General features: G+C 37.4%; 1 protein-coding gene across 5 annotated transcripts in view; it reads left to right on the top strand.

Annotated features, from left to right (window-relative positions):
- ANO4 (anoctamin 4) overlaps positions 1–23,059 on the top strand; it is a 450,544-nt gene that overhangs the window by 398,932 nt on the left and 28,553 nt on the right. For all 5 annotated transcript variants that reach the window (XM_067697681.1, XM_067697682.1, XM_067697683.1 and 2 more), the window contains 2 exons: positions 19,634–19,786; positions 20,793–20,940. In XM_067697681.1, the coding sequence (XP_067553782.1) occupies positions 19,634–19,786; positions 20,793–20,940 (301 nt within the window). The remainder of the gene's footprint in view (positions 1–19,633; positions 19,787–20,792; positions 20,941–23,059) is intronic.

Below are 23,059 nucleotides of genomic sequence, written 5' to 3' on the forward strand. Positions count from 1 at the left end.
TTCTTGGATTGATCCCTTGATCATTATGTAGTGTCCTTCTTTGTCTCTTATAGCAGTCTTTATTTTAAAGTCTAATTTGTCTGGTATGAGTATTGCTACTCCAGCTTTCTTTTGATTAACATTTGCATGTAATACCTTTTTCCATCCTCTTAGTTTCAGTCTATATGTGTCCATAGATCTGAATTGGGTCTCTTGTAGACAGCATATATACAGGTCTTGTTTTTGAATCCAGCCAGCCAGTCTATGTCTTTTGTTTGGTGCATTTAATCCATTTGCATTTAAGGTAGCTACCAATATGTATGTTCTTACTGCCATTTTGTTAATTGTTTTGGATTTGTTTTTGTAGGTCTTTTCTCTTCCCTTCCTCTTTTGTTTTCTTCTCTTGTGGTTTGATGACTATCTTTAGTGTTGTGTTTGGAATGCTTTTTCTTTTCTGTGTGTGTGTCTATTGAAGATTTTCAGTTTGTGGTTCCCATGAGGTTTTGATATAGCAGTCTATATATATATAGAAGATTGTTTTAAGTTTCTGGTCTGTACATTTCAAATGCATTTCCAATATTCCTGCATCTGTACACTCCTCACAGCTGCTGGGGATTTTTTCTTGTTGTTTTTTTTTTTTTTTGCGGTACACGGGGCTGTCACTGTTGTGGCCTCTCCCGTTGCGGAGCACAGGCTCTGGAAGCGCAGGCTCAGCAGCCATGGCTCAGGGGCCCAGCTGCTCCACGGCATGTGGGATCTTCCCAGATCAGGGCACGAACCCGTGTCCCCTGCATTGGCAGGTGGACTCTCAACCACTGCGCCACCAGGGAAGCCCCACAGTTGCTGGTTTTGATATCTTATTTGTGTTTAGATGGTTTCCTACCTTTACTGTATGTTTGCCGTTACTGGTGAGCTTTCCCATTTGTAATTTTCTTGTTTCTAGTTGCGGCCTTTTCTTTCCACCTAGAGAAATTCCTTTAGCATTTGTTGTAAAGCTGGGTTGGTGGTGCTGAATTCCCTTGGCTTTTGCTTGCCTGTAAAGCTTTTGATTTCTCTGTCAAATCTGAACGAGAGCCTTGCTGGGTATAGTACACTTGGTTGTAGGTTCTTCCCTTTCATCACTTGAAATGAAATATATCATGCCATTCCCTTCTGGCCTGCACAGTTTTTGCTGCGAAATCAGCTGATAACCTTATGGGGATTACCTTGTATATTATTTGTTGCTTTTCCCTTGTTGCCTTTAATATTTTCTCTTTGTCTTTAATTTTTGTCAGTTTGATTACTGTGTGCATGTTCCCCCTTGGTTTTATCCTGTATGGGCCTCTCTGCACTTCCTGGACTTGCGTGACTGTTTCCTTTCCCCTGTTAGGAAGTTTTCAGCTATTATCTCTTCAAACATTTTCTCAGGCCCTTTCTCTCTCTTCTCCTTCTGGGACCCCTATTATGCGAATGTTCGTGCATTCAATGTTGTCCCAGAGGTCTCTTAGACTGTCTTCATTTCTTTTCACTCATTTTTCTTTATTCTGCTCCATGGCAGTGATTTCCACCATTCTGTCTTCCAGCTCACTTATCTGTTCTTTTGCCTTACTTATTTCTGCTGTTGATTCCTTCTAGTGTATTTTTCATTTCAGTTATTGTATTGTTCAACTCTGTTTGTTTGCTCTTTATAGCCTCTAGCTCTTTGTTAAACATTTCTTGTATCTTCTCGGTCTATGCCTCCATTCTTTTTCTGAGATCTTGGATCACCTTTACTATCATTACTCTGAATTCTTTTTTGGGTACATTGCCTATATCTCCACTTCACTTAGTTGTTCTTCTGGGGTTTTATCTTTTTCCTTCATCTGAAACATATTTCTTTGCTGTCTCATTTGGTCTGACTTTGTGTTCGTGGTCTCCATTCTCCAGGCTGCAGGATCGTAGTTCCTTTTTTCTGGCATCTGTCTCCTGGTGGGTGAGACTGGTCTAAAAGGCTTATGCAGACTTCCTGGTGGGAGGGACTGGTCCCTGCCTACTAGTGGGTGTAGCTGGGTCTTGTCCCTCTGTTGGGCAGGGCCATGTCTAGGGGTGTGTTTAGAGGTGGCTGTGTGCTCAGGAAGACTTTAAGCAACCTATCTGCTGATGGGGGGGTGCTGTGTTTCTGCCCTGTTGTTTGTTTAGCCTGAGGCATCTCAGCACTGGAGCCTACTGGCTTTTGGGTGGTCACCAGGTCTTGGTGACAAAATGGCAGCCTCCAGCAGAGCTCACGCCAATGAATACTCCTTGTTACCTCCACCACCAGTGTCCTTGTGGCTACAGTGAGCCACAGCCACCGCCACCACCCCAGGAGACCCTCCAAGACCAGCAGGTAGATCTGACCCAGGCGCCTATGAAGTCACTGCTTTTTTTCCTGGGTCCCAGTGCACACAAGACCTTCTGTGCACCCTCCAAGAGTGGAGTTTCTATTTATTTCCCCTGAGGAGTTCCTGCAATCTAGCCCCACTGGCCTTCAAAGCCAAATGCTCTGGTGGCTCCTCCTCCTGATGCCAGACTCCCAGACTGGGGAGCCTGACTCGGGGCTTATAACTCTTACTCCTGTGGGAGAACTTCTGTGGTATAATTATTTTCCAGTTTGTGGGTCACTCACCTGGAGAGTATGGAATTTGATTGTATCATGAATGCACCCCTCCTACCTTCTTGTTGTGGCTTCTTTGTCTTCAGATGTAGAATATCTTTTTTTCATAGGTTCCAGTCTTTTTTGTCGATGGTTGTTCAGCAGTAGTTGTGATTTTGGTGGTTTCATGATAGGAGGCAAGCTCAAGTTCTTCTACTCCACCATCTTGTCTCCAACCAGCATCAAACTTTTTTCTTCTAATTCTACTGTGGTCAAAGGATACTCTGTGTTATTTTAGGCTATTAATATATGTTGAGATTTGCTTTATGCCCTGCATATTTACTATTTAGATAAGTGCTTCAAGTGTGTTCTGCAGTTGTTGAGTATAATGTTGTCTATCAATTGGCAAGGTTGTTTAATTGTGTTGTTCAAATCTTATATGTCCTATTAAACTTTGTCTATTTTATCTATTAGTTACTAAGAAAAGGGTGTTGTCTATTTTATCTATTAGTTACTAAGAAAAGGGTGTTGTCTATTTTATCTATTAGTTACTAAGAAAAGGGCGTTAAGTGCACAGTCAACCTGGGAATTTTATGCTCCTTCTAGTTCTGTCAACTTTTACTTTATATATTTTGAAACTGTGTTGTTATGTGCAAACAATTTAGGATTATTCTAGCTTGCTTACTGTTGAGTTGAAATTTTGTCTTATTTAAAGCCATTCTTCACCTCTAATAATGTAATGTTTTGAAGATGTGATGGGCAAGAGGCTAAGGAACTAACTGTAAAACCTCCCCAAGGACAGAACTGAGCCTCTTGTGGTCTTTCAGGGCCAAGATAAAGGCCCACCACGTTCTCAGTCACAGCCAGAGAGGTGGACTGAGCTTTACAAATTTACTGTACCCCATTACCAGCCTGGCTTAACTCGTGACCACATTGAAGTGATCCTCTCTTTCTTTAGCTGCCTAAGCGCAACATGAGGAACCTTTTCTGCTGGAAAAGAACACTGAGAGCAGAGATTAATAACTTGTTCTTAAAGGGCTAGTAGTAAACACTTTAGGCTTTGGGGGGGCCAAGAGGCAAGATTGAGGCTATTATATTTTAAATGGTTGTATAAGTATTTATATAACTACTTAAAATGTAAAAACCATTCTTAGCTCACAGGTGGGTTTAAAAAAAGAACAGAAACAAAGCAGAGAGCTATTCAGATTTGGCCTTCAGGCTGTAGTTTGCTGACCCTTGATCTAGAGCTTCTATATGTCTGGCATACAATAAAAGTTACTAGGCTTATAACCTATTGAAAGAAGCAAAGTAAGTATAAATTCTTAACTGGGGAAGGTGTCTGTTACTTCAAATGTGAAAGCAGAAGTGCATATGGTCAAACTGAAAAATCAAGGAAATACAGTGTTTCGTAAAGAAAATAATGTTGCACTCAAAGTGATAAAGAATTCAAAATAGGTGTTATGAAGAAATGCATTGAGCTACAAGAAAACACGGGAAGGGAATTCAGTGAACTCAGGAATAAAATTAATGAACAGAAGGAGTTCTTTACCAAAGAGATTGAAATTGTAAAAGAGACCAAACAGATTCTGGAGCTGAAGAATTCAATGAATGAGATGAAGAATGCAACAGAGATCACAGGTAATAAGACAGACCAGATGGAAGAAAGAATAAGTGATTTGGAATATAGAAATTATTCAGTCAGAAGAAGACAGAGAAATTAGATTTTTTAAAAATGATGAAACCCTATGAGAACTATTAGATTCGATCAGAGAGACAAATCTAAGAATAACTGGTATGCCAGAAGAAAAAGAGAGAGAAGAGGCAGAGAGTTCATTTAAAAAACATTAACTGGGAACTTCCCAAACCTGGAGAAGAAATGGGACATACAAGTCCACAAAGCTACCAGGACACCCTATTACCTCAATGCAAAAAGACCTTCTCCAAGCACATTAATGAAACCATCACACATTATTATAATGAATATTAAAGGCAGCTAGGGGAAAAAAACTAACATTAGTCTGTCAGTGAAATTCTCAGCAGAAATTCTACAGCCCAGGAGAGAGTAGAATGACATATTCAAAGTGCTGAAAGATAAAAATTGACAGCCAAGAATACTTTATCCAGCAAAGTTATCCTTCAGCTATGAAGGAGAAATAAAGGCTTTCCCAAACAAAAGCTAAGGGAGTTCACCACCATTAGACTTGCCTTGCAAGAAATGTTGAAAGAAGTCCTTCAACCTGAGATGAAAAGACACTAATCAGTGACATAAAAGCATATGAAAATATACAACAATGATAAAGGTGAAAAATAAACAATCACAAAATGGTAACTCTGTATTAGAATGGTATATTAACTACTTAACTATACTATAAAGGTTAAAGGAAAAGATCATTAAAAATAACTATAGCTACTATAATCTGTTAACAAATGCACAGCATAGAAAGAGGTAAATTGTGACATCAAAAATGTAAAAGGGTGGAGCCTTTGTAGGCAAATGAAGATAAGTTGCTATCAGCATAAAATGGACTATTTTACCTATGAGATGTATGTAAGCTTATTAGTAACCTCAAAGCAAAAGTCTAGAGTTGATTCAACAAACGTACAAAAGGGATAGACTGAGTGTATCACCATGGAAAACCACCAACTTCCAGAGGTAGGCAGAAACACAGGGGGAAAAGGAACAATAAAGATATAAAACAACCAGAAGGCAAAAGATAAGACGGCAGTAGTAAGTCATTACATATCAATAATCACTCTAAATGTAAATGTAAATGGATTGAACTCACCAATACAAAGGCACAGAATGGCTGGATGAATTAAAAAAAACAAGACCCAACTCAGTCTCCCAAGGCAATAGAAATAGCAAAAATACACAAATGGGACCTATTCAAACTTATAAACTTTTGCACAGCAAAGGAAACCATAAACAAAACAAAAAGACAACCTACGGACTGGGAGAAAATATTTGCAAATGATGTGACCAACAGGGGCTTAATTTCCAAAATATACAAACAGCTTGTACAACTCAATAACAAAGAAACAATAACCCAATCGAAAAATGGGCAGAAGACCTAAATAGACATTTCTCCAAAAAGGACATACAGATGGCCAAGAGGTACATGAAAAGATGCTCAAGGTTGCTAATTATTAGAGAATGCAAATCAAAACTACTATGAGGTACCACCTCACACTGGTCAGAATGGCCATCATCAAAAAGTCTACAAATAATAAATGTTGGAGAGGGTGTGGAGAAAAAGGAACCCTCCTTCTGTTGGTGGGAATGTAAATTGGTGCAGCCACTATGGAAGACAATATGGAAGTTCCTCAAAAAACTAGAGTTGCCATATGATCCAGCAATCCCACTCCTGGGCATATAATGGGACAAAATTATAATTCAAAAAGATTCATGCACCCCTATGTTCATAGCAGCACTATCCATAATATCCAAGACATGGAAACAACCTAAATGTCCACTGACAGATGCCTGGATAAAGAAGATGTGGTACATACACACAATGAAATACTACTCAGCCATAAAAAAAGAATGAAATAATACCATTTTCAGCAACACGGATGGACCTAGAGATTATCATAATAACTGAAGTAAGACAGAAAGAGAAAGACAAATACCATATGATATCATTTATATGTGGAATCCAAAATATGACACAAATGAACTTATCTACGAAACAGAAACAGACTTGTGGTTGCCAAGGGGTATGGGGTTGGGGGAGGGATGGATTGGGAGTTTGGGATTAGCAGATGCAAACTATTATATATAGAATGGATAAACAACAAGGTCCTACTGTATAGCACAGGGAACTATATTCAATATCCTGAGATAAACCATAATGGAAAAGAATATGAAAAAGAATGTATATATATATGTATAACTGAATCACTTTGCTGTACACAGAAATTAACACAAACTGTAGACCAGTTATACTTCAATAAAATAAAATTTTGAAAAAATTTATATGCTATATAAACTATATGCTGCCTTTCGGAGACACATTTCAGATCTAAAGACAAACATAATCTCAAAGTCAAGGAATGGAAAAAGATATTTCAGGTAAGTGGAAACCAAAAGAAAGGGGAGGTACCCATACTTATATCAGACAAAAAAGGCTTCAAGCCAAAAACAGTAAGAAAGAAGAGACAAATAAGTTCATTATATAATAATAAATGAGGTCAATACACCAAGAAGATGTAACAATCATAAATATATTTGCCCCCAATATCGGAGCACTTAAATATATTAAGCAAATACAGTTGACTCTTAAATATATTAGGCAAAAACAGTTGACCCTTGAACAACAGGTTCAAAGTGCACAAATTCACTTATATGTGGATTTTTTTCAATAAATACATACTGCAGTACAACATAATCTGTGGTTGACTGAATCCATGGATGTGTAGCCATGTAAATAAAGGGCCAACTGTAAAGTTATATGTGGATACTGTGCAGATGGTTGGGGCCCTAACCTCCATGTTGTTCAAAGGTCAACTATATTAACAGATCTCAAGGAGAAACAGACAACAATACAAAAATAGTAGGGGACTTCAGTGTCCTACTGTGAGTGACAAATAATCCACACAGAAAATTAACAAGCAAACATTGGAATTGAGGCATACTTTAAACCAAATGGACTAAACAGACATATAGAGAACATTCCATCCAATAGCAACAGAATACACATTCTTCTCAAATGCACATAGAACATTCTCTAGGATAGATCATATGATAGGATACAAAATAACTCTTAGCAAATATAAGACGATTGAAATCATACTATCTTTTCTGACCACAGTGGTATGAAACTAGAAATCTACCACAAGAAGAAAGCTGTAAAACATAAAAACATGTGGAAACTAAACACATTTCTGAACAACCGACAGATCAAAGAAGAAATCAAAAGGGAAATTAAAAATTATCTCAAAACAAATGAAAATGGAAACACAACATATCAAAACTTATGGAATGCAGCAGAAACAGTTCTGAGAGGAAAGTTTATATAAATTAACGCATATATTAAGAAATTAGATCGCAAACACTCTAACTTTACACCTCAAGGAACTAGAAAAAGAAGAACAATTTAAGCCCAAAGTTAGCAGAAGGAAGGAAATAATAAAGATCAGAGTGGAAATAAATGAAATAGAGACCAGAAAAACAACAGAGAAGATCAATGAAACCAAGAGCTGGGTTTTTTGAAAAGATAAACATAATTGACAAAACTTTAACTACACTAAGAAAGAAGAGAGAACTCAAAATTAGAAATGAAAGAGGAGACATTACAACTGATACTACAGAAAAAAATAGGATAAGAAGCTATGAACAATTATATGCCAACAAATTAGATAACCTAGAAATGGATAAATTTCTAGAAACACACAACCTACCAAGACTGAATCAGCAAGAAATAGAAAATCTGAAAAGACCAATAATGAGGAAAGAGGTTGAATCAGTAATCAAAAGCCTCCCAACACAGAAAACCCTAGAACCAGACAGTTTCACTGGTGAATTTTCTAACAATTAAAGAAGAATTAATACCAATCCTTCTCAAATGCTTAAAAAAATTGAAGAGGAGGGAACACTTCCAAACTCATTCTGCAAAGCCAACATTACCCTAGTACCAAAACCAGATAAGGATACTATAAGAAAAGATAACTTTGGACCAATATCCCTGATTAATATAGATGCAAAAATTCTAAAAATATTAGCAAACTAAATTCAAGAACACATTAAAACAACTGTACACTACAACCAAATGGGATTTATCCCTGGAATGCAACATACACAAATTTTTAAGTGTAATATATCACATTAATAGAATAAAATATAGAAGGAACCAAGATGGCAGAGTAGAAGGACGTGCTCTCACTCCCTCTTGTGAGAACAACAGAATCACAACTAGCTGCTGGACAGTCATCAACAGGAAGACACTGGAACTCACCAAAAAAGATACCCCACATCCAAAGACAAAGGAGAAGCCACAATGAGACAGTAGAAGGGGTGCAATCACAGTAAAATCAAATCCCATAACTGGTGGGTGGGTGACTCACAGACTGGAGAACACCTGAAGTCCACCCACTGGAGTGAAGGTTCTGAGGCCCCACGTCAGGCTTCCCAACCTGGGCTTCCAGCAACAGGAGGAGGAATTCCTAGAGAATCAGACTTTGAAGCCTAGTAGGAATTGATTGCAGGACTTTGACAGGACTGGGAGAAACAGAGAATCCACCCTTGGAGGGCATACACAAAGTACTGTGTACATCGGGACCCAGGGGAAGGAGCAGTGACCCCAGGGGAGACTGAACCAGACCTACCTGCTAGTGTTGGAGGGTCTCCTGCAGAGGCAGGGGGGAGGGGGCTGTGGCTCACCGTGGGGACAAGGACACTGGCAGCAAAAGTTCTGGGAAGTACTCCTTGGCGTGAGCTCTCCCAGAGTCTGTCATTAGCCCCACCAAAGAGCCCAAGTAGGCTCCAGTGTTGGGTTGCCTCAGGCCAAACAACCAACAGGGAGGGAACCCCACCCCACCCATCAACAGTCAAGTGGATTAAAGTTTTACTGAGCACTGCCCACCAGAGCAACAGTCAGCTCTACCCACCACCAGTCCCTTCCATCAAGCCTCTTAGATAGCCTCATCCACCAGAGGGAAGACAGCAGAATCAAGAAGAACTACAGTCCTGCAGCCTGTGGAACAAAACCCACATTCACAGAAAGACAAAGATGAAAAGGCAGAGGGCTATGTACCAGATGAAGGAACAAGATAAAACCCCAGAAAAACAACTAAATGAAGTGGAGATAGGCAACCTTCCAGAAAAAGAATTCAGAATAATGATAGAGAAGATGATCCAGGACCTCGAAAAAGAATGGAGGCAAAGATCGAGAAGATGCAAGAAATGTTTAACAAAGACCTAGAAGAATTAAAGAACAAACAAACAGAGATGAACAATACAATAACTGAAATGAAAACTACACTACAAGGAATCAATAGCAGAATAACTGAGGCAGAAGAACGGATAAGTGACCTGGAAGACAGAATGGTGGAATTCACTGCTGAGGAACAGAATAAAGAAAAAAGAATGAAAAGAAATGAAGACAGCCTAAGAGACCTCTGGGACAACATTAAACGCAACAACATTCACATTATAGGGGTCTCAGAAGGAGAAGAGAGAGAGAAAGGACCAGAGAAAATATTTGAAGACATTATAGTCGAAACTTCCCTAACATGGAAAAGGAAATAGCCACCCAAGTCCAGGAAGCACAGCGAATCCCATACAGGATAAACCGCCAAGACACATAGTAATCAAATTGGCAAAAATTAAAGAAAAAGAAAAATTATTGAAAGCAGCAAGGTAAGAAAAGCAAATAACATACAAGGGAACTCCCATAAGGTTAACAGCTGATTTCTCAGCAGAAACTCTACAAGCCAGAAGGGACTGGCATGATATACTTAAAGTGATGAAAGGGAGTACCCTACAACCAAGATTACTCTACCCGGCAAGGATCTCATTCAGATTTCATGGAGAAATCAAAAGCTTTACAGACAAGCAAAAGCTAAGAGAATTCAGCACCACCAAACCAGCTCTACAACAAATGCTAAAGGAACTTCTCTAAGTGGGAAACACAAGAGAAGAAAAGGACCTACACAAACAAACCCATAACAATTAAGAAAATGGTAATAGGAACATACATATAGATAATTACCTTAAACGTGAATGGATTAAATGCTCCAACCAAAAGACACAGGCTTGCTGAATGGATACAAAAACAAGACCCATATATATGCTGTCTACAAGAGACCCACTTCAGACCTAGGGACATATCCAATCTGAAAGTGAGGGGATGGAAAAAGATATTCCATGCAAATGGAAATCAAAAGAAAGCTGGAGTAGCAATACTCATACCAGATAAAATAGACTTTAAAACAAAGAATGTTATAAAAGACAAGGAAGGACACTACATAATGATCAAGGGATCAATCCAAGAAGAAGATATAACAATTATATATGCACCCAACATAGGAGAGCACCTCAATACATAAGGCAACTGCTAACAGCTATGAAAGAGGAAATCGACAGTAACACAATAATAGTGGGGGATTTTAACACCTCACTTACACCAATGGACAGAGCATCCAAAATGAAAATAAATAAGGAAACAAGCTTTCAATGACACAACAGACCAGATAGATTTAATTGATATTTATAGGAAATTCCATCCAAAAACAGAAGATTACACTTTCTTCTCAATTGCGCATGGAACATCCTCCAGGATAGACCACATCTTGTGTCACACATCAAGCCTCAGTAAACTTAAGAAAACTGAAATCATATCAAGTATCTTTTCTGACCACAATGCTATGATATTAGAAATGAATTACAGGGAAAAAAACGTAAAAAGCACAAAGACATGGAGGATAAACAATACATTACTAAATAACCAAGAGATCACTAAAGAAATCAAAGAGGAAATCAAAAAATACCTAGAGACAAATGACAATGAAAACACGATGATCCCAAACCTGTGGGATGCAGCAAACTCAGTTCTAAGAGGGAAGTTTATAGCTATAAAAGCCTACCTCAAGAAACAAGAAAAATCTCAAGTAAACAATCTAACCTTACACCTAAAGGAACTAGAGAAAGAAGAACAAACAAAACCCAAAGTTACCAGAAGGAAAGAAATCATAAAGATCAGAGCAGAAATAAATGAAATAGAAACAAAGAAAACAATAGCAAAGATCAATAAAACTACAAGCTGGTTCTTTGAGAAGATAAACAAAATTGATAAACCGTTAGCCAGACTCATCAAGAAAAAGAAGGAGAGGACTCAAATCAATAAAATTAGAAATGAAAAAGGAGAACAACAGACACCACAGAAATACAAAGCATCCTAAGTGACTACTACAAGTAACTCTATGCTAATAAAATGGACAACCTGGAAGAAATGGACAAATTCTTAGAAAGGTATAAGCTTCCAAGACTGAACCAGGAAGAAATAGAAAATATGAACAGACCCATCACAAGTAGAAATTTTTTTTTTTTTTTTGGCAATACATGGGCCTCTCACTGTTGTGGCCTCTCCCGTTGCGGAGCACAGGCTCCGGACGCGCAGGCTCAGTGGCCATGGCTCACGGGCCCAGCCGCTCCGTGGCATGTGGGATCTTCCCAGACCAGGGCATGAACACGTGTTCCCTGCATCGGCAGGCGGACTCTCAACCACTGCGCCACCAGGGAAGCCCACAAGTAGAAACTGAAACTGATTAAAAATCTTCCAACAAACGAAAGTCCAGGACCAGATGGCTTCACAGCTGAATTCTATCAAACATTTAGAGAAGAGCTAACACACATCCTTCTCAAACTCTTCCAAAACATTGCAGAGGAAGGAACACTCCCAAACTCATTCTGAGGCCACCATCACCCTGATACCAAAACCAGACAAAAGTACTACAAAAAGAAGAAACTTACAGACCAATATCACTGATGAATATAGATGCAAAAATCCTCAACAAAATACTGGCAAACAGAATCCAACAACACATTAAAAGGATCATACACCATGATCAAGTGGGATTTATCCCAGGGATGCAAGGATTCTTCAATATACACAAATCAATCAATGGGATTCACCATATTAACGAATTGAAGAATAAAAACCATATGATCATCTCAATAGATGCAGAAAAAGCTTTTGACAAAATTCAACACCCATTTATGATAAAAACTACCCAGAAAGTAGGCACAGAGGGAACCTAACCTCAACATAATAAAGGCCATATACAACAAACCCACAGGAAACATCATTCTCAATGGTGAAAAACTGAAAGGTCAGGAACGAGACAAGGATGTCCACTCTCACCACTATTATTCAACATAGTTTTAGAAGTCCTAGCCATGGAAATCAGAGAGGAAAAAGAAATAAAAGGAATACAAATTGGAAAAGAAGAAGTAACACTGTCACTGTTTGCAGATGACATGATACTATACATAGAGAATCCTAAAAATGCCACCAGAAAACTAGTGGAGCTAATCAATGAATTTGGCAAAGTTATAGGATAGAAAATTAATGCACAGAAATCTCTTGCATTCCTATACACTAATGATGAAAAATCTGAAAGAGAAATTATAGAAATACTCCCATTTACCATTGCAACAAAAAGAATAAAACACCTTGGAATAAACCTACCGAGGGAGACAAAAGACCTGTATGCAGAAAACTATAAGACACTGATGAAAGAAATTAAAGATGATACAAACAGATGGAGAGATATACCATGTTGTTGAATTGGAAGAATCAGTATTGTGAAAATGACTCTACTACCCAAAGCAACCTACAGATTCAATGTAATCCCTGTCAAATTACCAATGGCATTTTTTACAGAACTAGAACTAATCATCTTAAAATTTGTATGGAGACACAAAAGACCCCGAATAGCCAAAGCAGTCTGAGGGAAAAAAACAGAGCTGGAGGAATCAGACTCCCTGACTTCAGACTATACTACAAAGCTACAGTAATCAAAACAATATGGTACTGGCACAAAAACAGAAACATAGATCAATGGAACAAGTTAGAAATCCCAGAGATAAACCCACGCACCTATGGTCAACTAATCTATGACAAAGGAGGCAAAGATATACAATGGAGAAAAGACAGTCTCTTCAATAAGTGGTGCTGGGAAAACTGGACAGCTACATGTAAAAGAATGAAATTAGAACACTCCCTAACACCATACACAAAAAAAAAACGTCAAAATGGATTTGAGAACTAAATGTAAGACTGGACGCTATAAAACTGTTAGAGGAAAACATAGGAAAAACACTCTTTGACATAAATCACAGCAAGATCTTTTTTGATCCACCTCCTACAGTAATGGAAATAAAAACAAAAATAAACAAATGGGACCTAATGAAACTTAAAAGCTTTTGCACAGCAAGAGAAACCATAAACAAGACGAAAAGAAAACCCTCAGAATGGGAGAAAATATTTGCAAACGAATCAACAAAGGATTAATCTCCAAAATATATAAACAGATCATTCAGCTCAATATTAAAGAAACAAACAACCCAATCCAAAAATGGGCAGAAGACCTATATAGATATTTCTCCAGAGAAGACATACAGATGGCCAAGAAGCACATGAAAAGCTGCTCAACATCACTAATTATTAGAGAAATGCAAATCAAAACTACAATGAGATATCACCTCACACCAGTCAGAATGGGCATCATCAGAAAATCTACAAACAACAAATGCTGGAGAGGGTGTAGAGAAAAGGGATCCCTCTTGCACTGTTGGTGGGAATGTAAATTGATACAGCCACTATGGAGAACAGTATGGGGGTTCCTTAAAAAACTAAAAATAGAATTACCATATGATCCAGCAATCCCAATACTGGGCATATACCCAGAGAAAACCATAATTCAAAAAGACACATGCACCCCAATGTTCATTGCAGCACTATTTACAATAGCCACGTCATGGAAGCAACCTAATGACCATCGACAGATGAATAGATAAAGGTGATGTGGTACATATATACAATGGAATATTACTCAGCCATAAAAAGGAATGAAACTGAGTCATTTGTTGAGACATGTATGTATCTAGAGACTGTCATACAGAGTGAAGTAAGTCAGAAAGAGAAAAACAAATATCATATATTAACACATGTATGTGGAACCTAGAAAAATGGTACAGATAAACCTGTTTGCAAGGCAGAAGTTGAGACAGATGTAGAGAACAAACGTATGGACACCAAGGGGGGAAAACCACAGTGGGGTGGGGATGGTGGTGTGCTGAATTGGGCGATTGGGATTGACATGTATACACTGATGTGTATAAAACTGATGACTAATAAGAACCTGCAGTATTAAAAAAAAAACAAACAAAAAAAACAACTAATACTAAACTTTCTTTGGGTTATTTGTATGGAAATATATTAATATAAATGTTTCAGACATTACATGAAATTTCTAAAAATCTTATATGTTCTGGTATAATGTTATAAGTCATAAGTCTAGTTATTACTTTAAAATGTATATCTCAGAAATAACTAAAATTTCCTTGTCAATTGCATTATTATGAACTTTCATCAAATTTTTAACCGTGGTCATTTTTAAGTCTTTTGTCATTTACAGACAGTTCTGAGTGTACTCTGATGCTTTCACAAAAATATTCCTGTAAAAGGGTTTCATCTTCAAGGAATTCATGGAAAAGACTGACAAGTACAGGTTTCTGGTAACTGACTATACTGCTGAAGTGAATGAATAAGCATTTTCAGAACTCTAATGGAAAACTGATGAATTCATAAAAGTGCTAACAAAAGTTTAAAATGAAAAAAATTAATTGCACGGGACTGAGTGAACTGATGAGGATGATTATAATTTTTGTGACTTTCTGTTTGAATAAAAAAAAAAATCCCACAAGGACTCAGAGGCAAAAAATATACAAATCAATTTTCACTGCAAAGTAAAGGAGCTGCTACAGTGGAGGATTACTGGACTGAATGTCAATATTATGATATAGTATGAGTGTGTTTCGTGTTTGGTAATTGCAATCACTGTTGCTTTTGTTGTGGTTATCCATTTACAATGCTTGGTGTCGGTTGATTTATCTCTTGTAAAATAAAATACCGTGTGTGTGTGTGAAAAAAAAAAGAAAGAAAAATGAGAGACAAATTAATCCCATCAAAATGGCAAAGATTCTTAAAAAGTCATAAGATGAAGTTTTGCGAAGAATGAAGGGAAATGAACTTCTCATAATTGCTTTTGGGTTTTACAATTGGTACAGCGGCCACAAGGGCAATTTGGCATATTTATAAAAAATCCTAGATGTATGCATTATCATATATCTGTCTTCCTGTGCTAGGTATTATGCTAGGTACTAGGAGAGTGATGGATGGTAAGCGAGATATTATTCCTGCCTTCCTGGCAGGAGAGACAACTAAATAAGCAATCACAATAATGTGATCATTTGATGAAGACTATAAAATAGATTTTCCTATTTTTGCAATAATGATATCTCTGTATGTGTGCATGTAGAATATTAAATACACTAAAAGAATATATACCAGAAAAAAAAAATCCTCTAATGCTAAAAGAAGATAACTGACGACTCCACTTCAGACTCTTCTAGGAAATGACACATTTTGTCTTATTTTTTTTTTCCCCAAAACTATGGTTTGGAGTTGAAGCCCTGAGTAGGTCCAAAGCTGTTTTGATAAACACCATTCTTATTCTTGCTTGGGGACATCTTGTCCCTCCCCCATTAAAATTTTAAGTGGTTTTGGAATTAAGTGGACTTGAGTTCCAGAACAGGCTTTGATTCTAATTATTAAAAGAACTTGTACTACCAAAAAAAAAAATAGAATATAAAAATCATGATTATCTCAATAAATGCAGGAAAAGCATTTGCAAAATTCAACATCCTTTCATGATAAAAAACCTTGACAGGTTGGGCATAGAACAAACATACTTTAACATAGTAAAGGCCACGCACAACAAACTCACAGTTAACATTATACTCAATGGAGAAAATTGAAAAAATTTCCTCTAACATCAGGAAGAAGACAAGAATGCCCACTCCCACCACTCTTATTCAATATAATACTGGAAGTCCTAGCTAGAGTAATTAAGTAAGACAAAGAAATAAAAGTCATCCAAATCAGAAAGGAAGAAGTAAAATTATCACTATTTGCAGATGATATGATTTTACATACAAAAATCCCAAAGACTCAAAGAACTGTTGGAAGTAATCAACAAATTTCATAAAATTGCAGGATATAAAATCAACATACAGAAATCAGCTGCATTTCTGTATACCAACAATGAAGTATCTGACAAAGAAATTACCCCATAAACAATAGCATCAAAAACAATAAAATACCTAGGAATAAATTTAAACAAGGAAGTGAAAGATCTGTACAACAAAAACTACAAGACTTTGCTGAAAGAAACTGAAGAAGACACAAACAAATGGAAAAACATCTCATATTCATGGATTGGAAGAATATTGTAAAATGTCCATATTACCCAAACTGATCTATAGATTCAATACAATCTCTATCAAAATATCAAGGGCATTCACCATAGAAATAGAAGAAACAATCCTAAAATTTGTATGGAACCACAAAAGACTCCAAATCCATGGAAATCCTAAGAAGAAAAAACAAATCCAAAAAGTATCACACTTACTGACTTCAAACTATACTACAAAGCTAGAGTAATAATAAAAACAGTACAGTACTGGCATAAAATTAGACATATAGACCATCAGAACAGAATACAGAGCCCAGAATTAAACCCTCCACATATGTGGTCAACTACTTGTTGACAAGAGAGCCAAGAATACCCAATGAGGAAAGGATAGTCTCTTCAACAAATAGTGTTAAAAAAACTTGATAAACACATGCAGAGCAATGAAATTGAACCCCTATCTTACACCACTCACAAAAAGAACCCTAAGTGGATCAAAGACTTAAACATAAGACCTGATACTATACAGGTAAAGAGCCGTAAAATTAAGAGAAAATAAGCTCTATGATGATAAGCAGAGTTGTGGGAGCTACAGAGGAAGCAGTAGTTAATTAAATGTGCCCAGAGGAGGGCACATTTGAGCTCACACTTGGAGAAAGAATAGAATTTCACCAGAGTATGAACAGAAACACTAAGTACATGACATGACCCCATAAAAATAGAAGTGTAGTGTGGATGGGTAGAGGACTGTTTGGGACACCTGTCTGGGTCATGGGGCATGTTTGGACATGAGGCTTGGAAGACCCTTGAATGGCATGGAAAAAGTTTGGGATTTAGTCTACAGGCAACAAGAACCGACTGAAACATTTTGAGTAGGAAGGTGATGAGTGATGGGCTTTAACCAACATTAATAGTAGGGCAATGGGGGAAGGAGGAGAAAGCCTGAGGCAGAGAAGCCAGTTAGAAAATCAGAGTCTGATCTGGGGACAGTAGAGAGGAGGGACAGATGAGAGACATTTTTGAAAGGTAATTAATTTTGGGACTTGGAGGCTTTTAGTTCTCAAGGCTGAGCTAGCTAAAAGCTGGTTTTTATGTAAGACAGCTCCGAGGGGAGGTGAGGACGAGGGACATGAACGGCGGAGCAGGTTTAAGGATGAGATTGAGAGATTGGTTTGGAAAGTGCTGCTTCTGTAGCATAGCAGCAGACAACGGGTCGGGGTTAGAGAGAGAGAGAATTGGGAAACCTCATCAGACAGATAATAAAGTCATGAGAGCGGATGGACTCACCCAAGGAAAGAGGGAAGTCAGGAGAAAAGTGGAACCAAGGGAAAAGCTGAAGGGAATGCCTGTGTCTATTGGTGGGTGAAGTGCCAACCAGCATAGTCACTGAGTATGAATGTAACCAAAGACGGGGGATACCTTGGAGGTGGCAGTACCACAGAGATGAGGTAAATGGACTCTTCAGGACTCTGGGACCATATCACCCATGTTAGAATTGCTTCTTAGTGATGTGTCTTGGGCAAATTACTTGACTTCTTTGTGCCTCAGTTTCCTCAGCTGTAAAATAAGCATAATAATAGTATCCACATAAGAGAGTGGTTGTGAAAATTGAGTTAAAATTGGTGAAGTAATTAGAACAGTGCCTGTTACATAGAAAATGGTGTATGTGTTAGTCATTGTTTTGTTGTTACTTTCTAAAATAAGGTTTTAAAAGTAAAAACAGTAGAAAATATGCAGTCATTCATTCAGCCATGTGCTTTTAAAATTTTTTTCAATTACGCCATCTGGTTGTTTTGCGTCAGGCACTGCCTTTTTTAAAACTTTTTAATTTGCAAAGTTGCAAACATCGTACAGAGTTCCTAAATACTCTTCACCTTGTTTCTCATAAGGTTAACATCTTACATATATATTGAAGCCAGAAAAGTAACATTAATACAGGACTGTTAACTAATTACCTTATTTGAATATTGCCTGTTTTCCACTGTCTGTTTTTCTTGTCCATGACCCATTCCAGCACCCAACATTGCATTTAGTTGCATCTCCTTGTTCCCTCCATTCTATGACAGTTCTTTTTCACGAACTTAACATATTTTAAGACTACTAGTTTTGTAGAATGTCCATTTGGGTTTATCTAATGGTTTCTCATGGTTAGGTTGAGGTTATGCATTTTTGGCAAAAATTCCACAGAAAGGATATTGTAGCCTCCTCAGTACACCGTCTTGGGGGTATGATGTCAATATGTCTTATTACTGGTGATATTAACTTGGATCACTCAGTTAAGGTGATGTCTATCAGGTTTCTCCATAGTAAAGATATTTTTTCCTTTGTAATTACTAACGTGTAGGGAGATACTTTGAGAATATAAAAATCATTTTTTAATATAATTTCCCCTACTAATTTTAGCTACTAATTTTAGCATTCTTTGATGGCTCTTGCCTGCAACAATTACTACTGTGGTGTCTGACTACTGGTGATTTTCTATTTTTAGTCATTCCTTCTACATTTATTAATTAGAATTCTGTTATAAGAAAGAGCTGTCCCTTTCCCCCCATTTATTTATTTCAGTATATATTTATACTTGTATTTATTTCATTATGGACTTGGATACTTAGTCTTTGGGTTGTAATCCAATACTATCCTTATTTATTTTGTTGTACAAATTTTTCCAGCTTTGGCCATTGGGACCTCCTTCAAGTTTGTCCTGTGTCCTTTTGATGTGTCCCCATCATTTCTCAAGCACTCCCTAACTTTCTGGCATCACAAGATATTCCAGACTAATCTTGTCTTTTCCCTGCCATAGCTCTGGAATCAAACATTTCTCTAAGGAGCCCTGGTTCCTTTTATTAGAGAATGGTATTTAGAAAACAAGCTCTGGACTCTAGGTATGATCATTGCTCCTAGGATGCCACTGCTTCCAGGCTCAGGGAGTACCTCTTTTTCAAGTGTCCTGGCCATCTTTCTAGAAGAGATGTTCCCTGTGCTTTGGGGAAAAATATGGGTTAAAACAATGACACATTCAGATTATTATCCTTTTGAAAATAGTACTGGAAAACCAATACTCTTTGTTCTTTTTCCTTTTTCCTTCCCCAGTTCTCCAGTTTGGATTTACAACTATCTTTGTGGCAGCTTTTCCCCTGGCACCACTTCTGGCCTTACTGAATAATATAATTGAAATTCGACTTGACGCTTATAAATTTGTCACACAGTGGAGGCGACCTTTAGCTTCAAGGGCCAAAGACATAGGTAAGTTGGATTTGGGGTGTTTTTAAAAGATATTAACCACCTGGTAGATAAAATAAAACAGCTACCAGCTTTAGATTTTTACATATGGTTTCCATGTAAGATGATTCAACTAACTCTTACGAAAGAATAATTGTTAGCTTTAAATAATATTAGATAACAAGTGCAGCTACCTATTTGGAAATTTATAATTTCCAGTGCTAGAGAATTTGTGCTTAAATAGATTCTCAATTTGATTGTTTCTATCCTAAGACTCTGGAATCTAAACATTTGATTTATTACCACCTTTTTCCTTTTTAAAGTAGATCTCCCATTTGCTTAACTTTGTTTTGCTCTTTCCTAAATATTTGCCTGAGTCATAAGAAGTATGATCCAGTTTTTCTATAGGCAGAGATGGCCTTTGGTTTTTGACTAGAGATGCTGAGTTGAATCAGGTGCAGGCTCTCAAAAGCTGGCAGAGACCAGAGACTGTCTTTTATTCATTTCTGCATCCAGTGCTTAGAATAGAGCAGGCAGGTGCTCAGCCAGTGTGTGTAGAAGAGAATTCGGTGTGCATATTCTTAACTCAGTGGTTTTTGAACGTCCCAATGAAACAAACACACTCAGTGAGCACCTACTCTGGGTCAGTGCATCAGGAACTTGGTCCATAAAGATGAACTGGAGAGACGCTATAGGTACCCCCAAGGAGCTCCCAGTCTGGTGGCATCTTGACATTGCATGTGCCAGTCTTATCAGATAGTGTTTTGTGCCTTATCATTGACCAGAATTCTCTACTTATATCTGAACCCGATTGATTTTTAAGTCATGAGCATGGGCACTTCCATGCAAACTCCTTCAATGCCAAGGTTTTTGAAGGTACAAATTCTTCCTCCTGGTTGCAAGAATCAGTATTTGGGATGGTGGAAGGACCTGTGCAAAGGACTACTGAAAATGAATTACCCCAGTTGTTTTTATAGTTATCACCTCTGCTGTTGTGTCTGGAATTAATTCAACACTTCTCTTTGAATAGGAATTTGGTATGGAATTCTTGAAGGCATTGGAATTCTCTCTGTTATTACAAACGCATTTGTCATAGCGATCACATCTGACTTTATCCCTCGCTTGGTGTACGCTTATAAGTATGGACCTTGTGCAGGCCAAGGGGAAGCTGGGCAAAAGTAAGTGCGCCATAAAGCCATCATGAAATCCCCATTTCCTAGCCATCGTGTGCTGTTGGACGCTCAGACAGAAGCCTCTGCATTGGAGCACATGGGACACAAGCCCAGGACAGAAGGCCTGTAGTGGCGAGGTGGAAATATGATACAATAACACTTTTGGCCAAAGAAAACACATTCTGATCTATTGAAGTGTTGGAAGTCATACAAGTCATACAAGTTTTAGGTGGAATCCAATGTAAGAAAAGCAAAAAATCATTTTCCCCCCTCCTGCCCACCATGAATTCAGAAGTGTGTGGTATGCTAATGTGTGTAGCAAAAAAAGTGTTCCATGATATATAGTTATGCCATTTTTATGAGTTTATAAAAGTATAGTTATAATTTGATTCCTCTTGTGTCATGTGAAGACTCTGAAAATTTTACATGGGAAATGTGCAGTCATGTGCCAAGTACTCACAAGGTATTCCATAAATATTTGTGGAATAAGTAACTGAATGATTCTTTCCTGGCTGTGGACTTGACCAGTGTCTATATTACCACAGGCAAATTGGGTGAACTTAACTCGCTGAGAGATCAATACTATGGCATCACCTCAATGGTTCCCAAAGCCAGAGCTCTGTATTTCTGGTCAGCTAAAGTCTTGGCAAAATTATAACATGTCCCCTAGCTTTCATTTCTACACCCTTGGAAAAAAAGATAAAAAGTCCCAACATACTTTAGTGGGAAAAGATAAAACAACCCTGTTTGGCTAATGTCAAAATAATATAATTAATTGTGGGATTTAAATGTCTGTAGGTTAGAGTGGAATGTGTGTTGGGATCATAGGGTCCTTTTGGTTCCCCAGAAGTCATCTCACTTAGGCTCCTGCCTATTCCTACAAGCAGCCCTGCCTCTTAGTTTACTAGTCTGAACCAAACTAATTCATCCTCTCTAGCCAGGGTAGTTCCATCAGCCCCCAAGGAGTACAGTGCCACCAAATCAAGTCAGCTGAATTTATACACACCTGACCCAGGTCCAATTTCATTATTCATCCTACATAAATGCTCTAAGGCATAGATAACTGAAGGAGATAAAGCTCACAATCCAGCTATTTGAGGAAGCTTCTATAAAGTTCTTCACTCACCACGTGGCCATTAAATGTGAATTATCTAGCCACTGTAAGTGAGCATACCATCCCATTTCAAGAGAGATTTAAAGACTTACATGGTACTATGCATGCATTTCTTTCTACCTGTAACTGTTGTGAACATTCTCTGCTTGACTCAGCCTAGAAAAGCTTATCTTTGTTCAAACCACTTGCATGTATGTTTTGCGTTTGATTCTCAAAACAACGCGGGTAGCGGGATATACATCATTAGCCTCGCTTTGAAGGGCAGAAAGAGATTGAGAGAGGTTAAATTCACAATCACAAGGCAGAGTAACTGATGGAGCCCACACGAAGGTAAAGCCTAGACTCAGACAGTGCCCTTCATCCTGAACCTCACAGCCCTCGGGGCCCTTGCCAATAAGTGCTTATCCAACTCATCTAAGAGTCAACTCCCTGGGGTTTAAATCTTAATGGTTATTTCCATTCTTCCGCTACTTCAAATATGGTAATACCTTGTTCTGGAGGAAACCAAAAAATAAAGTGGGAACATTTATGTGCAGTTGATAATGAATCAAAGCTTTAGAATTTTGACAGCCTATTAGATTTAAGACAATGTTCATGGTGATTAGAATTTCTCTAAATAGCCTCCTTAATTCAGTTTTACTGAGCTCTTTGGGCCTTTTTTTTTTTAAACAATGTTTCTCTTAAGATCCTGTTGCTACCTTCAATATTTGTAGATCTACTTTTTATCTGCTAATCCATTAGTCTTATTTTTTCTTATTTTTATATTTTTCTTATTTTTTATATTTTTTACTTTATATTTTTATATAAAGTATTATAAAAGTATTATATTTTTATAAAAGTATTATATATTTATATATATAAAAGTATTATAAAAGTATTATATATTTATATATATAAAGTATTATAAAAGTATTATATATTTATATATATAAAAGTATTATTTATATAAAGTATTATATATTTTTATATAAAGTATTATAAAATACTTTATATTTTTCTTATTATTTCTTA

Source organism: Pseudorca crassidens, chromosome 11 (genome assembly GCF_039906515.1).
Source record: "Pseudorca crassidens isolate mPseCra1 chromosome 11, mPseCra1.hap1, whole genome shotgun sequence".
NCBI lineage: Eukaryota > Metazoa > Chordata > Mammalia > Artiodactyla > Delphinidae > Pseudorca > Pseudorca crassidens.